Source organism: Frankliniella occidentalis, unplaced genomic scaffold, assembly GCF_000697945.3.
Source record: "Frankliniella occidentalis isolate FOCC.00 unplaced genomic scaffold, Focc_3.1 Scaffold236, whole genome shotgun sequence".
NCBI classification, from domain to species: Eukaryota; Metazoa; Arthropoda; class Insecta; order Thysanoptera; family Thripidae; genus Frankliniella; species Frankliniella occidentalis.
The window spans coordinates 304367-322454 of NW_026267362.1; the positions used below are offsets into that span (position 1 = coordinate 304367).

General features: G+C 54.5%; 3 protein-coding genes across 3 annotated transcripts; 1 reads left to right on the forward strand and 2 right to left on the reverse strand.

Moving 5' to 3' along the window:
* Positions 1-2328: 2328 nt before the first annotated feature.
* Positions 2329-10786, reverse strand: LOC113208966 (transmembrane protease serine 9-like). The gene is made up of 14 exons (XM_052272982.1): positions 10539-10786; positions 8885-9097; positions 7914-8804; positions 7696-7817; positions 7493-7602; positions 7148-7407; positions 6713-7055; positions 6540-6547; positions 5964-6251; positions 5747-5868; positions 5493-5599; positions 4821-5083; positions 4572-4741; positions 2329-4468 (listed from the first exon to the last, which is right to left on the reverse strand). Exons 1-14 carry the CDS (start codon positions 10615-10617, stop codon positions 4295-4297), a joined length of 3150 nt encoding a protein of 1049 aa, XP_052128942.1. The 5' UTR covers positions 10618-10786; the 3' UTR covers positions 2329-4294.
* A 1210-nt stretch (positions 10787-11996) lies between these two features.
* LOC113208947 (allergen Cr-PI-like) lies at positions 11997-15874 on the forward strand. The gene is made up of 9 exons (XM_026426238.2): positions 11997-12641; positions 12749-13038; positions 13131-13308; positions 13429-13739; positions 13838-13996; positions 14245-14412; positions 14542-14847; positions 14941-15163; positions 15308-15874. Exons 1-9 carry the CDS (start codon positions 12071-12073, stop codon positions 15754-15756), a joined length of 2655 nt encoding a protein of 884 aa, XP_026282023.2. The 5' UTR covers positions 11997-12070; the 3' UTR covers positions 15757-15874.
* Positions 15875-16411: 537 nt separating this feature from the next.
* LOC113208948 (stress-associated endoplasmic reticulum protein 2) lies at positions 16412-17872 on the reverse strand. The gene is made up of 3 exons (XM_026426239.2): positions 17656-17872; positions 16801-16873; positions 16412-16707 (listed from the first exon to the last, which is right to left on the reverse strand). The coding sequence occupies exons 1-3, from the start codon at positions 17737-17739 to the stop codon at positions 16661-16663; spliced, it is 204 nt and encodes a 67-aa protein (XP_026282024.1). The 5' UTR covers positions 17740-17872; the 3' UTR covers positions 16412-16660.
* Between the last annotated feature and the right edge of the window lie 216 nt (positions 17873-18088).

The window sequence follows — 18088 nt, forward strand, 5'->3', positions numbered from 1 at the left end:
ACACAAACGCGCGTCCGAACGCCGCCGGACACATTCCTCTCCGATCAATCGTGGAGCCTGCTGCTGCTGTCGCGCTGTCGAGTGTAAGAGCGATAGATAGGAGGTGTATGGAGGACGTGCTGCGATCCGCGCGCTGCTGGCTGGGCCGTCCGTGAACCGCCCCGGCGCGCTATGCGCGGGTCCTTGATCCTCGATTGCGACGTGCCGTGACGGCGGGCGGCGTGAAGGGCTCACGTCCGCTCTACTGTATACACCTGCTGATCGCCGACGCCTCCTGACCATGGCGCATGATGGGCCGGGCCGACTCGACTAGAACACAAAACTCGACTCGACGGCAGCGGTCGGCCCGCGGGCCTCGTCTCCTCTGGCCGCCCGCAGGCCGCTCCTGTGGCGCTCCTGCTGCGGGTGAAACGGGGCCATCGCTCCCTCTCTGCTCCGGGCCTCCGGGCCGGGCCGAGTGGGCGACGCCCTCCGAGACGCACCTCAGTAGGAGGTCGAATATTAATAAGAGAAACAACAAAAACGAAAACGACAACAAGAATTAAAAGGCGCGAGGACGCCTCCTCCCTCGACGCAGGTTGCCTCTCTGCTGTCTACGGATGAAGAGCTGTAATGAATGAAAAACCGCCTTTGCCTTTATGTATCCTGAAGCACTGACCAAGGAAATATAAGAAAAATCCGTGGAAAAACCTCTACGCGATCCGGCAACGCTGCTGCTGCGGGAGCCCGCAGGCCGGGCGGCCGCGGGGTGGGTGTGTGCGAGATTGTGCGTGTGTGTCTGCGAGTGTGTGTGCGCGTGTGTGTGTGTGTATCTGTGTGTGTGTGCGTGCATGTGTTGTGACGGCATACCATCGCGAGCCTCGCGACCGCCAGTCCATCCGCGGTCCACGAGGGCGCCACGTGACGGCAGCGGAACGCACTCGAGTGTGTTCTTCCCTCTCACCATCGCCGCGCCTCTCTATCGTGCACCCCTCCGGACGCAGCCGGCGGCCGGCAGAGATTTCCATGTGGGGCCTGGCGACCGGCAGCCGCCCCTCTCTCTCTCTCTCTCTCTCTCTCTTTCTTGTCTCGCTCTGACAAACTGCACTGAAACTGGCAAGAAATTATTGTCAAACTACTTTTCCAATATATTTTTCCGACAGCGAATTTCCTCCACGCGCCCAGACAAAATACAGTGAGCACGGGAGAGGATGGGTTGGTAGGCGGCGGCGGCGGGGACTCTGTCTTGGGGCTCAAAGGCACAACCTCGACGTGCCCCGGCCTCCTGTTCGGCACCGTGAGAGTTTTCCACGGCGCGAGTCGCGGTGCGGTGTGTGGCGCGGGGCGCGCTTGTTTTCGCACCTGCGCGCGCGCGCGCTAGTCGGGCCTCGCGAGTCTCGTGAGCAGTGAGCAGCTGGTGGTGCGCGCGCCACCGGCACCCCGCGCCACCTGTCGGCGGGCAACGCAAGGGCGCCGGGCCGCGGCGGAGGGACGGACGCCCGCCATGGCGCCATCTAGCGGCCGAAGGGGGAGTGGTGCGTGTACTTCCCTGGCGGGACAGCGAGCGCCTCACAGACGGCGCATAGGCAAACCATTCGACGGGCTGGTGCTTCAACAGCCTACCCTCCCGGCGTCTGCTTTTGGACCGTATGGTCGGGGACAGATGCCACCCTCGTATCTTTCTACTCCATCTGTCCGCATGTGTCGCAGTACGTTTAAACCAATCGAAATTGTACAATTTTCAACTCCCAATCATCGCTCATACATTTTCAATTTTTGAAAAAAACGTCACGCGATAGGAATTGCCAATATATTGTAGTCTTCCTCCATCCGTTTTTTCTCAGATTCATTCGGCAAAGTAGAGGAGCTCGGCGCCTGCGAGACTCGGGGTAGGCCACCCCGCAGCACACTCATGCATTGCAGGAGATATATTGCCTACCCACCAGGCGCTATGAGACCTGGCATTCATACATTTGCTGAACTTGGCAGGTTCGTAACGGTAAATTATTGACGTACTTTCTGGATGATTCCATAGCAACCCTCTATTTAGATTAGACTTTCGGATACTGAAGTTAATTCCTTTAATTCTAGGATTGTGTCATAAGGCATACCTCCTCTGGCTTTCGCGATTTGCCTTCCGTCTCGGGCGATAAGACAACCCGCCCACTCCCAAATGCGTTCATGCGGTACAGTACAAGTACACAACAATGTGATGGGGTTTGTTACCCACCCGGTGTTGTGTCTTGGTGTCTTACTGACAGCCGACCGAAGCCCTTAGGCCAGTAGAGCGACTGCGTCAGTGTGTCTGAAGGCAAGGAAAGAGGAGAGGAGGAAGATCAACACCAGGTGTAGTCACGCATGAAGACTGCTTTATTCATTATAATGCAAACTTTTGACAGTCAGTGATGCCGACGCCAACATCATAATACACAACCCCTTGCCTACAGGGCCAACCTTTCCCATACGCCTGCCTCTACACTTCGCTTTCTTCATATTGTTATTTTTGAAGCGGGGGTAGGTTAATCAGGGAAGTCTATCTGCAAGTTTGATCTTTGTTCACACTTATTTCACATTGTTTCCTCTACCCTCTTGTGCGTTATGTAAGTCAGCCTTCCAAATGGGACGAGCCCCCAAAACAATGCTCCATTCACAAACGTATACTGTCACACTTAATAAACATTTCGTCAGCCTTCCGCACGAGACGAGCCCCCAAAACGATGCTTCACTTACAAACGTATACTGTCACATTTTACAAACATTTCATCAGCCTTACGCACGGGACGAGCCCCTTTCAGATATAATGTGTTACATTTACTCTACGTTGCGTCATTTTTTTCTGTGAGCGAGGCGAGCCCCCCAAAGCTGATCCGGCCGACTCATGTTATATTTACCAAACATTGCATCAGCATGTAAGCGCCGGCTGATCAGAGTCAATGGACTCTTCTGCTTCCGCCTTACCCTTACTCTCAAGGGTTACATATTCGAAATGGCTTTCAAACACACCTTAGTGTAATACAGGGTTGGTGATCCGCGCCGTGGTTTTTTCTGCTTATACTGTACCGGATTCATGCGTGCGGACGGGTTGCATAGTCGCACGGGGCCATAAGGAGCCACGGCGAGCGACGATAGGCAAGCCCGCCCGCACTCGTGAATCCGGTACAGTATAATCAGAAAAAAACCACGGCGCGGATCACCCACCCTGTATAACATATAATAAAAACTTCTGACTTTCTGCAGACTGTTTTACCTGGTTTTATCGTCATCTAAAATTGGTATCGAATCAAATGGCGTAAATTGTGTCCCTACAAAGCTACGTGTTTGGTCAAGCTATCGTTAAAACACAAAAATACAGGGTGGTCCATAGACCCCTCCCTTTATTTTGATTATACTGTACCGCATGTAGGCCTGCATGCGGGCTTGCCTTATGGCCCCGTGCGAGTATTCAACCCGCCTGCACGCCTGCATGCCGTACAGTAAAAGCAAAATAAAGGAAGGGGGCTATGGACCACCCTGTACATCAACTTTGATGATGCGATTTTCAAATTTATGACTGGGTACACACGGGGCGTGTCGCGGGGTCGTGCCGTATCGGTACGGAGGAAAGCTCAGATAAAACTTCCTTTTTACTTTCGGCTTCAACAAAAACGAAATAACGCGATTACGCGACTATCGAATGACCCGGAGGTGACAGCTGATGGGCGGAGGAGCGTAAGTTTGGAGGTGTGTTTGCGCGGTAACCCCGATCGGCCCGAGCCGAGTCACGCACACCAACACGGTGGCAACACACAAGTCAAAAGAGAGACAATATGTGAATTGCATTTTGATGTGGAACGTGACACTAACACTAACACTCCGCATAACCAAGAGCTCCCAATATTTGAATGTTATGTCGTTTAGATCGGTACATGGGATTCGGTTTTGGTAAGTCGAATACTAAATTCCGACTGCTCCGCGGGTCTCTCAGAGTGAACAAAGGCAAAGCTGGGAGGTCAAATTTGTTCGAGAAACACATTAGTTAGTCCTCGCGACGGGGGATGACATCAGCGGATGGGCGGTGGTGCCGCCAGATACTTGCGCATGTGGGCAATTCGTGACACCCGTAAATCTTATCGGCAGACGAGTGTCGCGCGGTCGAAAATGTCGGTCGTGATCTCTGTTTTTTTGTTTTTTTCCAAAGCCGTTTTGGCGTCTGCCTGCGAAGGGGGCGGGAACGGGAAGGGGGAAGATAATTCGCGGCACTGCGGCTCATCATAACATTAATTTTTCGCGGCTGGCCCTCTCCTCCTGGTGGTATGGTGGAGGAGCCCTACTAGCCCTAGACCGGGTCGGGCCACACGATGCTCTCGATCCAGGGCACGTAGTGCGACACCCTGGTGTAGATGCCGGGCGTGCCGAAGCCGCAGCCCTGGCCCAGCGACACCACCCCGGCCACGCGGAACATGCACATGGGCTTGATGACGGGCGTCTGCAGCGGCCCGCCCGAGTCGCCCTGGAAGCAGAACAAGCGTACACCGTGTTGGTTGGGTAGAAGTCCCCGAGCCCAGCGCGGGCCGTCACGGTACAGGTCAACTTTGACGATGTGCAACGCTCACTTGGCAGGCGTCCTTCATGAGCTGGCCCTGGCCCGCGCAGAGCTGCGTGTCGTTGTCCACCCCGCGCGGCAGGGCCAACTTGGTGCTGCCGTCCTCGTAGGCCTTGCGGCACTCCTCGTACTTGGTGCGGTAGATGGACACCTCCATGAGCTCGTCCGCTGGTTCCCCTTCTGTGTGGGGGATGTAGAGGAGAATGAGTCGTGGTTGTTTGGGGGTCGCGTGTAATATGGTGCAAGGGTGAGGACGTACGGTAGGCGGTGTGGCCCCAGCCCGTCAGGTACAGCTTCTCCTTGTCCAGCTCCCGGTTGACGTGCAGGCACGCGGGCCGCACGTGGAACGTGGTCATGTTGGGCACCCACTGCAGCCGCAGCAGGGCGATGTCGTTGTAGGCCTCCGGCGGCCGGAAGCCCGGGTGGCGCTCGCGCTGCGCCACGGGGATGAGCTGCGGGAAGGCGTCGTCGTCGTCCCGGCTGCGCACCAGCTCGCCGAGCAGCACCCAGGACACGGGCACGCTGCAGGGGAGAGGGGGGTGCCATAATCGGCGAGCTGTAGGCGTGTGGTCCAGGGTCCAGCAAGGCGCGGTGCAGGTGCCAGCGCCAGCATCAGCATCACCCGTGACCGACCCGCCTGAGAGGAAGGCGATACAACGCACCGGAGCCTGCCTATCACCCAGGCGCTCTCAGACCCCTTGGAGGAAGGCAATCCGACGCACCGGCGCTGTCACTTTGCCTATCACCCAGGCGCTCTAGACGCCTGGGAGGGAGGCAATACGACGCACCGGTGCGGGCATCTTGCCTATCACCCAGGCGCTCTCGGGCCCCTGGGGGGATGGAGGCAATACGACGCACCGGTGGTGTCACTTTGCCTATCGCCCAGGCGCTCGGAGCCCGCGGAGGGTACTACGTCGCGGGCTATACTCACCTCCCGGAGAACACGCAGTGCGCGGCGGTCATGACCCAGGCCATGGAGATGAGCGAGCCCCCGCACTCGTAGCTGATGGAGGACCGCGGCCCGTAGCCCAGCAGGGCCTACAGACAGACAGACGCAGCCGCTGGAAGGTTTCACGCGAGAGGTGCGGACGGAACTTTAACTGACCGCTGCCCGTCTTTTTCGCATTTTATTTTCCCTTTGGTGGTGGGGTGCGTCGTGAGTTCGAACGTTATTGGGTGACGTACCATGTGGGGGAATTCCTTGGCCAGGGCGGGGTTGCCGCCGATGGGGTACGTGTGGTTCGGAACGCACTCGTTCTCTGGCCCGAAGCGCTCCCGCCTGGCATAATGCTCGTAGACCACGCACACTGTAAAGGTGGTTATGAAAATATTTCCGGTGAAAAAGTTGATGGGACAAGAGAGCACGTCAATATGGCGGCGCGTCGCGAGTCCAACAGCTTACTCCTGTTCGCCATGCTGCCGGGGGTGCCGTCGGCCCGCGGGGGCGGGCGCGGCTCGTACGGAGGGGGCGGCGTGGCGGGCTTCTTCGACAGGGACAGGAAGCCCGAGTTGGGGAAGAGGATGGACTCGACGGACGTCGCGCAGCACACGAGCGGCTCGGTGCCGGGGGAGGAGCAGAGCTGGGGCTGACCGCCGCCGACAACACCCTGGCGGCTCTGGAGCCGGCGACAGTCCGACATCCGACGGCAGACGCCCGGAGACTGGGCAGCCTGGTGGTAACACGGGCTACCTGCAACCGAATGAAAACACGAAATCAAACTAACGTCTGGGTAAATCTTTTTGACGCTAGGCACGCAACGCAGCGAAACATTGTGGGTTGTTTGTTGTCTATCAGTTTACTGTGCGTATCGTGAGACGAAATGCGTTGGCCGGTTGGTGGTAAAAAAGTTATATGTGATTCTGGATGTAGGTAAATAAAACAGTTTAATTAATTGGAAATCATTAGTATTATTGAAAAATCTAGTTACAAGTTTCAAAAATCAGAGCAAGGATTAGCCTTTTACAAAATTTACCATACAATAGCACCTTTACGGAAAAAAATATTTATATTCAGTCTTTTGGTGGGGTAGATTGATGTTGTTGAGATCGAGCGTCGCTGTCATCTTTTAGTCGTGTCACGAGATTGAGGCATTTTCTGTTTAGTTTTACATCGAGTTCATTATCGTCTCTCACTCAAACACGACTCTTTACTTTTGGAACTCCTCGGGCCACACGATCTTCTCAATCCACGGCACGAAGTGCGACACCCGGGTGTACACCCCGGGCACGCCGTGGCCGCAGCCCTGGCCGAAAGACGTGACGCCCGCCACGTTGAGCATGCAGGTGGGGCTGTAGGGCGTATTGAGAGGGCCACCCGAGTCGCCCTGGCAGGCGTCCTTGCCCACCTGGTCCAGCCCCGCGCACAGCTGGCTGTCGTCGTTGAGCCCGTCGGGCAGCTTCCGCAGGTTCACGGTGCCGCTGAAGAAGGACGCGCACTTCTCGAACGGCGTCCTCCACAGCGCCACCTCCATGAGTACCGGGGCCGGGTCTCCGTCTGCGAGAGCAAGAAGGTAATAAACGAGAGAGTCGCGGAAGTCCCTCTTGTGATGTTCGGGGGAAAGGGGGGGGGAGTTTACGGGTACTCACTCTCCTCGGTGAGGCCGAAGCCGATGAGGTTGAGCTTGTCCTTCTTGAGCTGCTTGTCCACCTGCAGGCAGGCCGGCCTCACGTGCGGCGTGCTCATGTCCGGCTCGCGCGCCAGCCGCACCAGCGCGATGTCGTTGTACACCTCGATGGCTTTGTACTCCGGGTGGCGCACCACCTTGCTCACGGCGATCACCTGAGGGTTGGAGTCGTCCGTGTCCGAGTCCGGCTCCAGGTCACCCAGCCGCACCCACTGCACCTGTCTGCCCAACCCGAAACAATGTTTAAAATAATAACAGTACAAGAGAATAAAGTTTTTAACGCTAGCAGGGTAGTTTTCTTTATTACCGATCCTCGCTGTAGAGGCAGTGCGCCGCAGTCATGACCCAGGTCGGGGAGATGAGCGAACCTCCGCAGAACCACTGGATACTGTTACGGCGGCCTACGCCGAGTTGAACCTGCAGAACAAGCAAAATTATCATCTTTTGCTGATGCGGAGGCTTAATTAAAAGGGCACTCCCAGCCGATCGTCACAAAAAGTAGTGCCTTACCATGTGGGGGAATTCCCTGGGCAGGGCTGGATTGCCGCCGATGGGGTATGTGTGGTTGGGCACGCAGTCCTTGTCGGGCCCGAAGCGCACGGTGGGGGCCCACTTTTCGTACTCGACGCACACTGGAAACAAAAGTGAGGAGGGAGTGAGTTTCCAGTAAACAGGCGAGATGGCGATAATGGTAATGTAATGGTAAAATAGAAGAGCACGACACTCACTCTTTCGCGCGACCTCGCCCGGCAGTCTCGTGATCGCGGTGTCGGGCGACGCCACCGCGTCCTCGTCAATTAAGGGCACAAGTGGGGAAGACGGGGCCATGGTCGGCTTCGAGGGTTCGGGCCTCGCCGGCTTCACGGCGGGCTTGGGCTTCATCGGCTGCTCCATGCCGAACATCGTCTCCTCCGCGGAAGCCATGGGTGGCCTCGCCGCGGGGGCCATGGGAGGCCGCTGGGGCGGCCTCTGCATTTCTCCTCCGGGAGGAGGGAGGAGAGGCAGGGCGGGTGGATTCTGGGGCTGCTCGCTGAGGTCGATGTACGGGTTGTAGGTGTTCTCAGGGTTCATTTGCTGGCCGTGCTGATTGTAGTTGTGCTGCGGGTTCATGTGCTGGTTGTGCGGGTTGTGGTTGTGCTGCTGGTTCACATGCTGGCCGTGAGGGTTGTAGTTGTGCTGAGGGTTCACATGCTGGCCGAGCTGGTTGTAGTTGTGCTGCGGATGCTGGCCGTGCTGGTTGTAGTTGTGCTGCGGATGCTGGCCGAGCTGGTTGTAGTTGTGCTGCGGCTGCTGGCCGTGCTGGTTGTGCTGGGGCGGCAACAGGGGCAGCGGTTGGTGGACGTGGGGCCCGCCCGGGTGGTGCGGGCCGCAACCCGGGGCCGGCACGTACTCGTGGGTGTAGGGGTCGTAGGTGGGCGAGGGGAACAAGATCTCGTCCGGGTCGTGGCTCTGCATGCGCTGGTCGGGCTGCTTGGGGCAGCAGAGGTGCGCCGGGTCGGAGCACGCTCTGGGGGCGCGAGTCCAGTCGTCGAGGCCGAGCTGGCCGCCGTTGTGGCCCCAGAAGCAGGCCTCCGGGCGCATGCACCACCCGGGCCCTCCCTGGTGGAGGCAGTACTCCCCTGCAATCGAGAGAGAAAACGTGATGCCGCAGCCACACTCCGAGAGGAAAGGAGAGGAAACCGTGGTGGTGGGTGTTCACCTGCCGGCGCTGCCGCGTGGTCGACGCGCGGAGCCGGCCGGGTCTTGGCGCCCAGGTGGCCCTGGTACATGGACCAGGCGGCGGACACGTCTTGGGGCGAGACATCGCCGAAGTGCCGGGATGTGCTATGGTACGAGAGCGGGACCGAAACCATTCGCCCGGTGGGGGTGTCGCCTGATACGTCATAGAAGTACCAGTCCACCAGCGACCGGCCTGTAAAACAATGCGACACCTGGTTGTTTTCCCTCATACTGTCAACCTTATTTTGTCCGGGTAGAGGTGGCCGTCCAGAGCAGGCTTAGCAAAGATGGGTTGTAACTTGACACGTCTTGTTGGCAGAGGCGCCGCGCGGAACCAGAAGCGGACGCCAGAGTGCCAAAAGTAACCGGCCCCATGGGCCAGTAATTAAGGCTTCGAGGTCACAAATAAGGTCACGACGACACCTTCCTTGGGAGCTTCGTGTCATTACTCGTATGACGATCGTCATAAGTCGACAAGTCGACTTATTATTTACATACACAGAAACGGTGGCTGCCTCGCCGCAAAAGCACTCAAAAGCGAGGACGGAGGGATGGCGATTGTTATTGATAACGAATGTTCGCCTTGCTATGGTATTGTATCCCAGGTAGCTGACAAACGCCGCACACTATCGTAGTTATACTGTACCGCGTGCAGGCGTGCGAGCGGGTTGCCTATACTCGCACAGGGCCGTACCTCCGTGGGCAGCAGTGGGCAGCGAGGGCGAGGATAGGCAAACCGGCCCGCACCCGTGCAAGCGGTACAGTATCCACGAAAGTGCTCGGCGTGAGTCAGCCGCCTTGGTACAACACTTTTTGTGTTACAGCCTATCAGAGGCCCGGCTGTGGAACCTAGCCATCGAAATCGTTTATTGGATATGTTTGGATTCCAGCCAGAACCGATGCTGTCCGGTGCGACCGGCGCAGGCCGAATTATTGAGACACGATCGACGCCGCCATAGAGAACAACACGAAAAGACGGGAGCTCCGACGTCAATCCCTGCTGCTAGCAAAGTGACCACACTGAGCTAATGAGCCGGACGCACGCTAATTGTCGGGGCCGCGGAGGTGCGACTTCCCAAATTAATCGGGTTTGATTACTGACAAACGGAATAGTGTAAACTAAAATACAGGGTGCGACAAAACCACACAACGCGAGCAGCCCGGCGACAGAGGTTTCGGTATGGTCTTTGTCTGGCGCGCCGGGTTACATATGATGACGAACTCGCACGACAAGGAGGACTGAACTGAGAGATGCGCAGGAGTGAGGATGGCCCGCTCCAAGGTCGCCCGCGACCACTACACTGTGATTAACGCGCCGGGTATTTTTTTTATTTTCTTTTGTATTCCCGAGGAGCTGGCGGTGTGGCGGCAGTATCATCATCATCATCGGTGTTCCTTCCGCAACAGTAAACGTGGTGCAGTGTTCGCCGAATCAATGACATTGTTGGCAAAAAGTGTGCATCGCGGAGAAGAGTGTTCTTCAATTTCCGGGCAAATGGACATAAACGATCAAAAATTGGCGAAGATGGGGCGGAGGGGATAGCTGTAAAAAGAAAGATTTACGACCGGACTGCGCCGCGCGGCGCCGCGCTACGGAGTCGATCTCGCGCGGAATACAAAATCGCGACACTCACCCTCCGGCTGCTGCTGTTGGGCCTGGGCTATCGCGAGAAAAATCGCCACAGCCAGCCATACTGGATGAGACACCGCCATTATCCTCTGTCCCTGCTGGATGGCTTGTCTTGTTCCCGCGCGGAACTGGCGACGATGAGCGCCAAATCCGGCGGCTGGAGCCCTGCGATAAGGAGTCTAGCAACTCGCAGCTGCTCCTCCGAACAACACGCGCTGGGCACTGGACAACGACTGAACTCATCTTCTCCAGTCCATCGGGGGTCCGGCGCGTCAACAACCCTTCTTTTCCTCTTCCACCTGTTCTCTCCATTTTCCTTCATCTCTCATTCGCTCGCGCGATTCCCCCCCTCCCCCTCTCTTTTCCCCGCGAGTGCTCACTCCCTCCTCGGTTGCGCGGTCCTGGATTCTCCAGCGAGAGTAATATTAAATGTATGACGTCACGCGAGAATCCCCGCAGCCTCTCTGCGTTCTGCTGGACCAGTGACGTCTCTCCGGAATGCTGCTCAGACGAGCAGCACAGAGGCACTGGCACTGCACGTCCACCGCCAGCAGGCACTTCACGGCCACCGCCAGCACCTTCACCTGCACACAGTGTGGCGTTCTCGTATGAGAGTGGAGATATTCTTATAGTAGTGTCTATACGCCCGACATTTTTGCATTCTGTAAATAAAATACTACGAGTATACACTTGCTGAAAACTTTGATCCGCGGTAGCTGAAAAACCTCTGCTTAAAGTTCAGGCATCATATCATTGGCAATGGTCCATCCGTCTCCGCTGCCCCAGCCGACCCCGGCCGGCCAGGAGAGCGGGCCAGGATGACAAGGGGGCTGCGTACGGCGGGGAAGGCCCAGCTATTGATTGATACACATTCCCCAAATTTCCAATGACGACCGCAAATTTTTTGTCCTGGACAACGGGACCAGGGGAGGCTCATGACGACAACTCAGAAGTAGACGGGGGAAACCTACCTTGCAGCAATCACGAAAACGAAACAAAAGGTGGGTGTAATTTTGTGGGCAATTACGGGAGCAGCATTGTGGCCGCGGGCGAATCTGGATGGCCAGTCTTTGGTCGCGTTACTTTAACAAGCTCGCGAGGGGAGGGCGTGATCTGCCCTGGGACCATCACGATGGCGTTGACTTGGCCGGCGGGCCGGTCCACACGGGACGGGGGGCCGTCGACCTAGCTGTCACCTACTTTGCAGAATCTCTCTCCGGGCCAAAGGGCGACAAAAAGAGAGGCAGCCGCTGCTGGCGCGCCACATTAAAAAAAATGGAAGCATGAAATTCGTCAAATAAAACGAACATCTCACATATGCTTATCCGGCCTGGTGCAGGTCCTTGCGTTTGGGGGGCGGGGACCGGGCGGGGCGGGCTGCGTGTCACCGGGGTTAGAGGGTGCGGGGTCAGCAGGGCCGGCGCGGCCCGCGGCCCGTGATAAGGGATTTATAAGGCGGTGGGCGCGGCCCAGCGGCACAGAGACGACCCGGTACTTGTCCGGTACTCGTCCACCCCGACCGACCACAAGCTCGCCATGAGGCTCACCCTCTTCCTGGGGCTCGTCGCCGTGCTGGTGGCCGCCTGCGCCGCCGCCCAGTCCACTTGGTACCACGGCAGCAGCTGGCAGCAGCAACAACAACAACAGCAGCAGCAGCAGGGTGGACGCTACCAGCGCTACGGACAACAGCCGTGGTGGAGCGTCTCTAGCCAGTCTCAGCGCGGTGGCAAGCAGTACCCTGGACAGCAATACTCCGGACAACAGTACCCTGGTCAACAGCAGCAGTACCCTGGGCAGCAGCAGCAGTACCCTGGTGGGCAGCAGCAGCAGTACCCTGGCCAACAGTACCCCGGTCAGAAGTACGCCGGTCAGAAGTACCCTGGTCAACAGCAGCAGCAGTACGGCCAGCAGTACCCTGGTCAGAAGCAGCAATACCCTGGTCAGCAGTACCCCGGTCAGCAGCAGCAGTACCCTGGACAGCAGTACCCCGGTAATCAGCAGCAGTATCCCGGTCAGCAGCAGCAGCAGCAGTATTCCGGTCAGCAGCAGCAGGGCCAGCAACAGCACCATGTGCACAATGGCAACAACCAGGGCCAGCCCAAAGTTGGTGAGTATATTTAAGAGCCCTGTTTCCTTCTAGGAATGCTCTACTTAATCCACTACTGCTCCCATCCCTTTTGCCTTCGCTTTAACCACGTCTCGTTCGTCCTATAGCCGACAAGGAGTTCCTGAGTCGTCAGAAGGCTATCCTGCAGCTTCTTGTCCACATCACCCAGCCCAACATTTACCCCGAGGTGGCCGAGCAGGGCCGCAAGTACGACGTGTTCAACAGCGCCGACCGCTACCGCAACGCCAAGGCTTACGAGTACTTCATCGCCCGGTACAACCGTGGAATTTTGCCCCGCGGAGAGATCTTCAACGTGTACAACGACGACTACCTGGACCAGGCTATCGCCCTTTTTGACCTCTTCTACTTCGCCAAAGACTTCGATACTTTCTTCTCCGTAAGTCCACTACACAGTAACTCCGCCCACTTACTACAGAATAACGATGGTCGACTTGTATGTAAAACTGGGCTACTTCCACCCTAATGTAGACTGCCGCCTGGGCTCGCGATGTCTACAACGAAGGCCAGTTCGCCTACGCTTTCTACGTCGCTGTGATCCACCGCGAAGACACCTACGGCATTGTGCTACCCCCTCTTTATGAGATCTACCCCTACTTCTACTTCTATGGCAACGACCTGCAGCAGTTCTCTCAGGCCAAGCAGATAGGTATGGTGTGCGAGATCATGTCAACACTCTCTAGCTATGAAGAAGAAGTCAGTGATCCTAGACCCATCCTGTCGCACGGCACACTGCCTCCTGAACCGGCGTACCTTTCTTTGTTTGCAGGCCAGAACCAGTTCTCGCTGTATACCAACTTCAGCGGCTACAACTATGGTTACTACTATGGAAACTATTATGGAAATCAGGAGCAGATTTTATCCTACTTCACCGAGGACATCGGCCTTAACGCCTACAACGCCTACTCCCACTTGTACAACCCCTTCTGGTTCAGCGCCGAGAAGTACGGTTACAACTTCCAGGGCCGTGGCGAGTACTACTACTATTTCTACCAGCAGATCCTTAACTTTTACAACCTGAACCGCATCGGCAACTACCTGCCCGAGCTCGAGTACTTCGACTGGGACAAGCCAATCCCCGTGAGTATAATCCCGTTCTCTTTAGTGTCCCGCTTCAGCCTCACGCTCGCTCAGCACCCGACATGACCCCACACCCTGAACGCTTCTTTCTTTTCCAGTACGGCTACTACCCCAACATCGAGTACCACAGCGGAAAGCCCTTCCCTCCCCGCCCAGACCAGTACCCTCTGCAGAACATCCGCTCCTACACCATCAGCGACATCCAGAGCATCGAGTACCGCATCAAGGAGGCCATCGACTCTGGCTACATCTACAGTGTAAGCATATATTCTTTGGTCGCACTGGGCCGGCAGCAGAGCGGCAGCAGTGTGGACGCGGAGAACGCTCCGAGCGCGGAACCGCCTGCCGACCGGACGCTAGGCAGACCCGCTCTGCTTACGTGTGGCACTGGAGTGCCTAACCCCCAGGCGCTAGAGCTCCGTGGCTGGTCCTTTTCGACCTAGCTGTTATAAACCTTTCCAATCTTTGTAGAGAAATAACCGCAATTTTTCTTTGACTTGTGCAGAAGGACGGATCTCGAGTTCCCATCTTCAACTACCTGAAGGGCATCAGTCTACTCGGCAATATCATTGAGGCCAACGGCGACTCCGTCAACTCGAGGTACTACGGATCTTACCAGTCCATGCTGCGCAGCCTGTTCGCCCTCATCGTGGACCCCGGCTACAACCACGGAGTAAGTAACAAACAGGCTTCCAGAGCGTCGAATAAGTTGCCTACCCAACCGGCGCGCCCCTTCAGCAGCTCGTTCCCCCCCAGTAAGGCCTCCGACGCTACTAACTCGTCACTTTCTTCTTTCTCTCAGGTCGTCCCCGGCGTCCTGGCCAACTACGAGACTGCCCTGCGCGACCCTGCCTTCTACTACTTCTACAAGTACATCACCCGCTTCTTCCGCCAGTACGCGTACAGCCAGCCCTCCTACAAGTACGACGACCTGGCCTTCCCCGGCGTCTCCGTCAAGAACATCGAGGTGGACCAGCTCAACACCTACTTCGACTACTTCAACGTGGACGTTAGCAATGCCTTCTACGTCAAGAACGTCGAGGAGGCCAACTCCCTCAACTACGTTGCCCGCAGCCTGCGTCTGAACCACGAGCCTTTCAGTTACAAGGTACAATAACGCGGTGGTCTTCGCGCGAGTTGTAGGTGTCTGCTGAAGATTGGCTTCGGTATTAAAAGGGCTCATCTTTTCTGTTCGATGTAGATTTACGTCAACAGCGACAAGAACGCCAGCGCCCTCGTTCGCGTGTTCTTCGGCCCCACGTACGACGCTTACTACAGTAGTCTGTACGGTTTCTACGCCGGCGGCAACGAGGACTATTACCAGGGCTTCCCCCAGAACAAGGACTCCAAATACTACTACCAGTACGTCAACTTCGACAGGCTCAAGGAGTACTTCGTCGAGTGGGATCGCTTCCCTGTGAATCGTAAGTACCCGAATCCCACTGGATGCCCCACAATGCGAGAGTTGTGGTCCAGGGAGTGCAGGATGCAGGTCGCACCGCACGGTGCGCACGACTATTGTTGCCACATACTCGCATCGTCTATTAATTGCCTGTCTTCGCCCACAGTGACTCCTGGTGAAAACGTCATCACCCGTCACTCCAAGCAGTTCACCAGCACCGTGGGCGACTACCCTTCGTTCGAGCAGATCTACAAGCAGGTGGAAGCGGCCATCCAGGGCCAGGGCTCCTTCTACATCTACGACTACGACCAGCAGTGCGGTTTCCCCGACCGCTTGGTGCTGCCCCTCGGTAGCAAGGACGGTACCCCCTTCGCCATGTATGCCGTCATCAGCCCCTACTCCCAGCAGGAACAGCAGCAGAGCGCCGAGTCCCCCATCTACTCCTGCTCTGGTCTCTACAACTACAACGACTACCGCCCCCTCGGCTACCCCTTCGACCGCGAGATCGTTGACTTCAACCAGTTCTACACCCCCAACATGTACTTCAAGGATGTGTCCGTCTATCTGAAGACCCCACAACAGGTCAACCAGCAAAACCACGTTATTGACTACTAGAGCAAAACGACGCTATTAGCAGGACGAAAGATAAGAGGCCTGTCGACTTTCATTCATTGCAGCAGTAGAAGACATTACATTATCTACAATTTTCAATAAATCATTTTCCTGAAATCAATTTATTGTTGCCCTTACATATCATTTACCAAAGGCTGTTCTGTTTTGGCTGCAAGAAGTCAGTCACCTTAATGCACCTTAAAGCATTCATTCACAATAACTAAACTTAACTCACCTAACAGAGAATTAATTGCTTATCTGCCATCACAGACTGACAAACAAATTAAAAAATGGGACACCCAGCTTCTTAAGTTATTTTAGCTTTAGAACGGGTTTCTGACTTGTTCATGGCAAAACCAGTTAAAACTCTGAGAAGAGACATTACTCATCTAACAAGTACAAATGTGTCAATGAATGCAGGCAGCGCAACGGTATTTTTACAATTCTCTACACCACTATGCTGTTTACCAACCCGAAATTACAGAGCTCAGGTTCTTGGAGTGCATTGCAATAAGTAAAACAAACAGAATTTGTAATTTGTGCATTTTTTGCTCTCTCTGATTCAAAGGTCTAATAATTAAGTTGGTCTGTTAATTGATAGTGTCTGTGTGTGCATATATGACAGATTAGGATCTCAATTTACAAGAACACACAAGGATACACCAAAATCATCAATTTTATTTAAAAAGATCATTCATCAAATGCAGATTGAGTCTGGAATAATTTCATCTCTTTTGCTTGATTGGAATGGTCACAAAAGGAATATAATGAAATAATTAAATCCCTGCTGTGCAGTGCACAATATATAACGTCTGTATGTACAAATGGACCACTTGGTGGTCTATAAATAAGCATCAGTCAATAAAACAATTATTTAATTGGGGAAGTTGAGATATTGGGAAATTGATTAAACTATGGACGCTGCTCTGATGCTCTGGATAATTTGGAAGATGGCTGGAAAAGAAAGTAGTTTTTAGCCTCCTTTAAAATTGAGTTCAAAAATTTCATTGTATCCTGTGCTAGAAAAATAGTTTACAACACCCTTACCTGATCCACAAACAACAAAAATGAAGAGAGCCAACAGCCATGGGCCAACGGGGTACTTCTCATCCTGGGGTTTCTGGAAGAACAAAATATTCTTTTAAATATGACATAGGATAAAAATTGAAGGTTCGGTCCATTATTTTTAGTCCCAGAAAGCAAAAAGATTATGTATTCATATCTCCCCAAAAAACTCCATTTACTTATTTTTAAATAGAAGACAACTTTATTAGTGTTGAAATGAAAATATTTGTTAGTTGAGACAATCAGGTCAACCATAAAAGGAAAGAAGTGACTTATATTATCACAAACAATGAGGATGATAATATGACACTGTAGAAGGGAAGGAAACATTTCTGGCATACTTTACTACCTATTAGAGATTCAAAAACAATTCACATGAAAGTTTAAGATAAGAAAGTTTAAGATATTAAACTGTTCTTTTGAAAAGTTGAAGAGGGCAACCCTTGACTATGTGTCTTTTGAACGTGAACACTCGTAACCTGAATCAATGTGCACATGCAACCATATGCTCCACATCGAAAACTACGTATCTCAACTATAAAACATGAGACCTGACTGAAGCCATAACAAGACTGGTTTTAAGACCATCAAAGGTAGAATAAGGTGAGCATTGGGGCGATTCTAGTAAAAAGTTTGACATACTGACATAAGGCAAGATTTTCTCAAGAGGGATCAAAGAGAGAGAAACCAAGTACATGCCAAAGGGCCCCTCAAAATTGGCCTTGAAAAAGATCTGATATAGAATGAACAGCTAGATTTGAATCAGAAGCTATACTTCAAACAGATATAGAGAAAGTAGGTGGTGATGTGAAGGTACGTGGTACATCGGATACTTACAGTTGATTTTGGTACATTCCCCCGAAGAGTAACATTCTTCGATGCCTTCTCGTTGGCTATCCTCATGCGCTGCTTAGGGGCCATTTTCTCTTCAGGATATTTGTCCTGTCAAAATTACTCCAATTGTCCCCGAAAGACTTCAGAGAGTGTTGACGTTCTGCCAGCAGGGCTTGTTGACGCTAAAGGAGGCTGACCGCACCGTCCAGTCGGCTTGCGTCGGCTGTCGCGCTACGTGTCCACTGCCTTCTACAAATGAGAATTGTCTTCTGCTAGGGGAGGGCATTTCATTATTTGCCAGAGGGCAGTGAAGCGAACCGCGGGCTAATACGAAAGCCCTCGCAGGAACGCACAAACACTTCTGCTGGGCTCTGGCCACCACCTTTGATTTTGATTAGAGGCAAAATCCTGTACACCTGGATTGTAGTCGAATGGA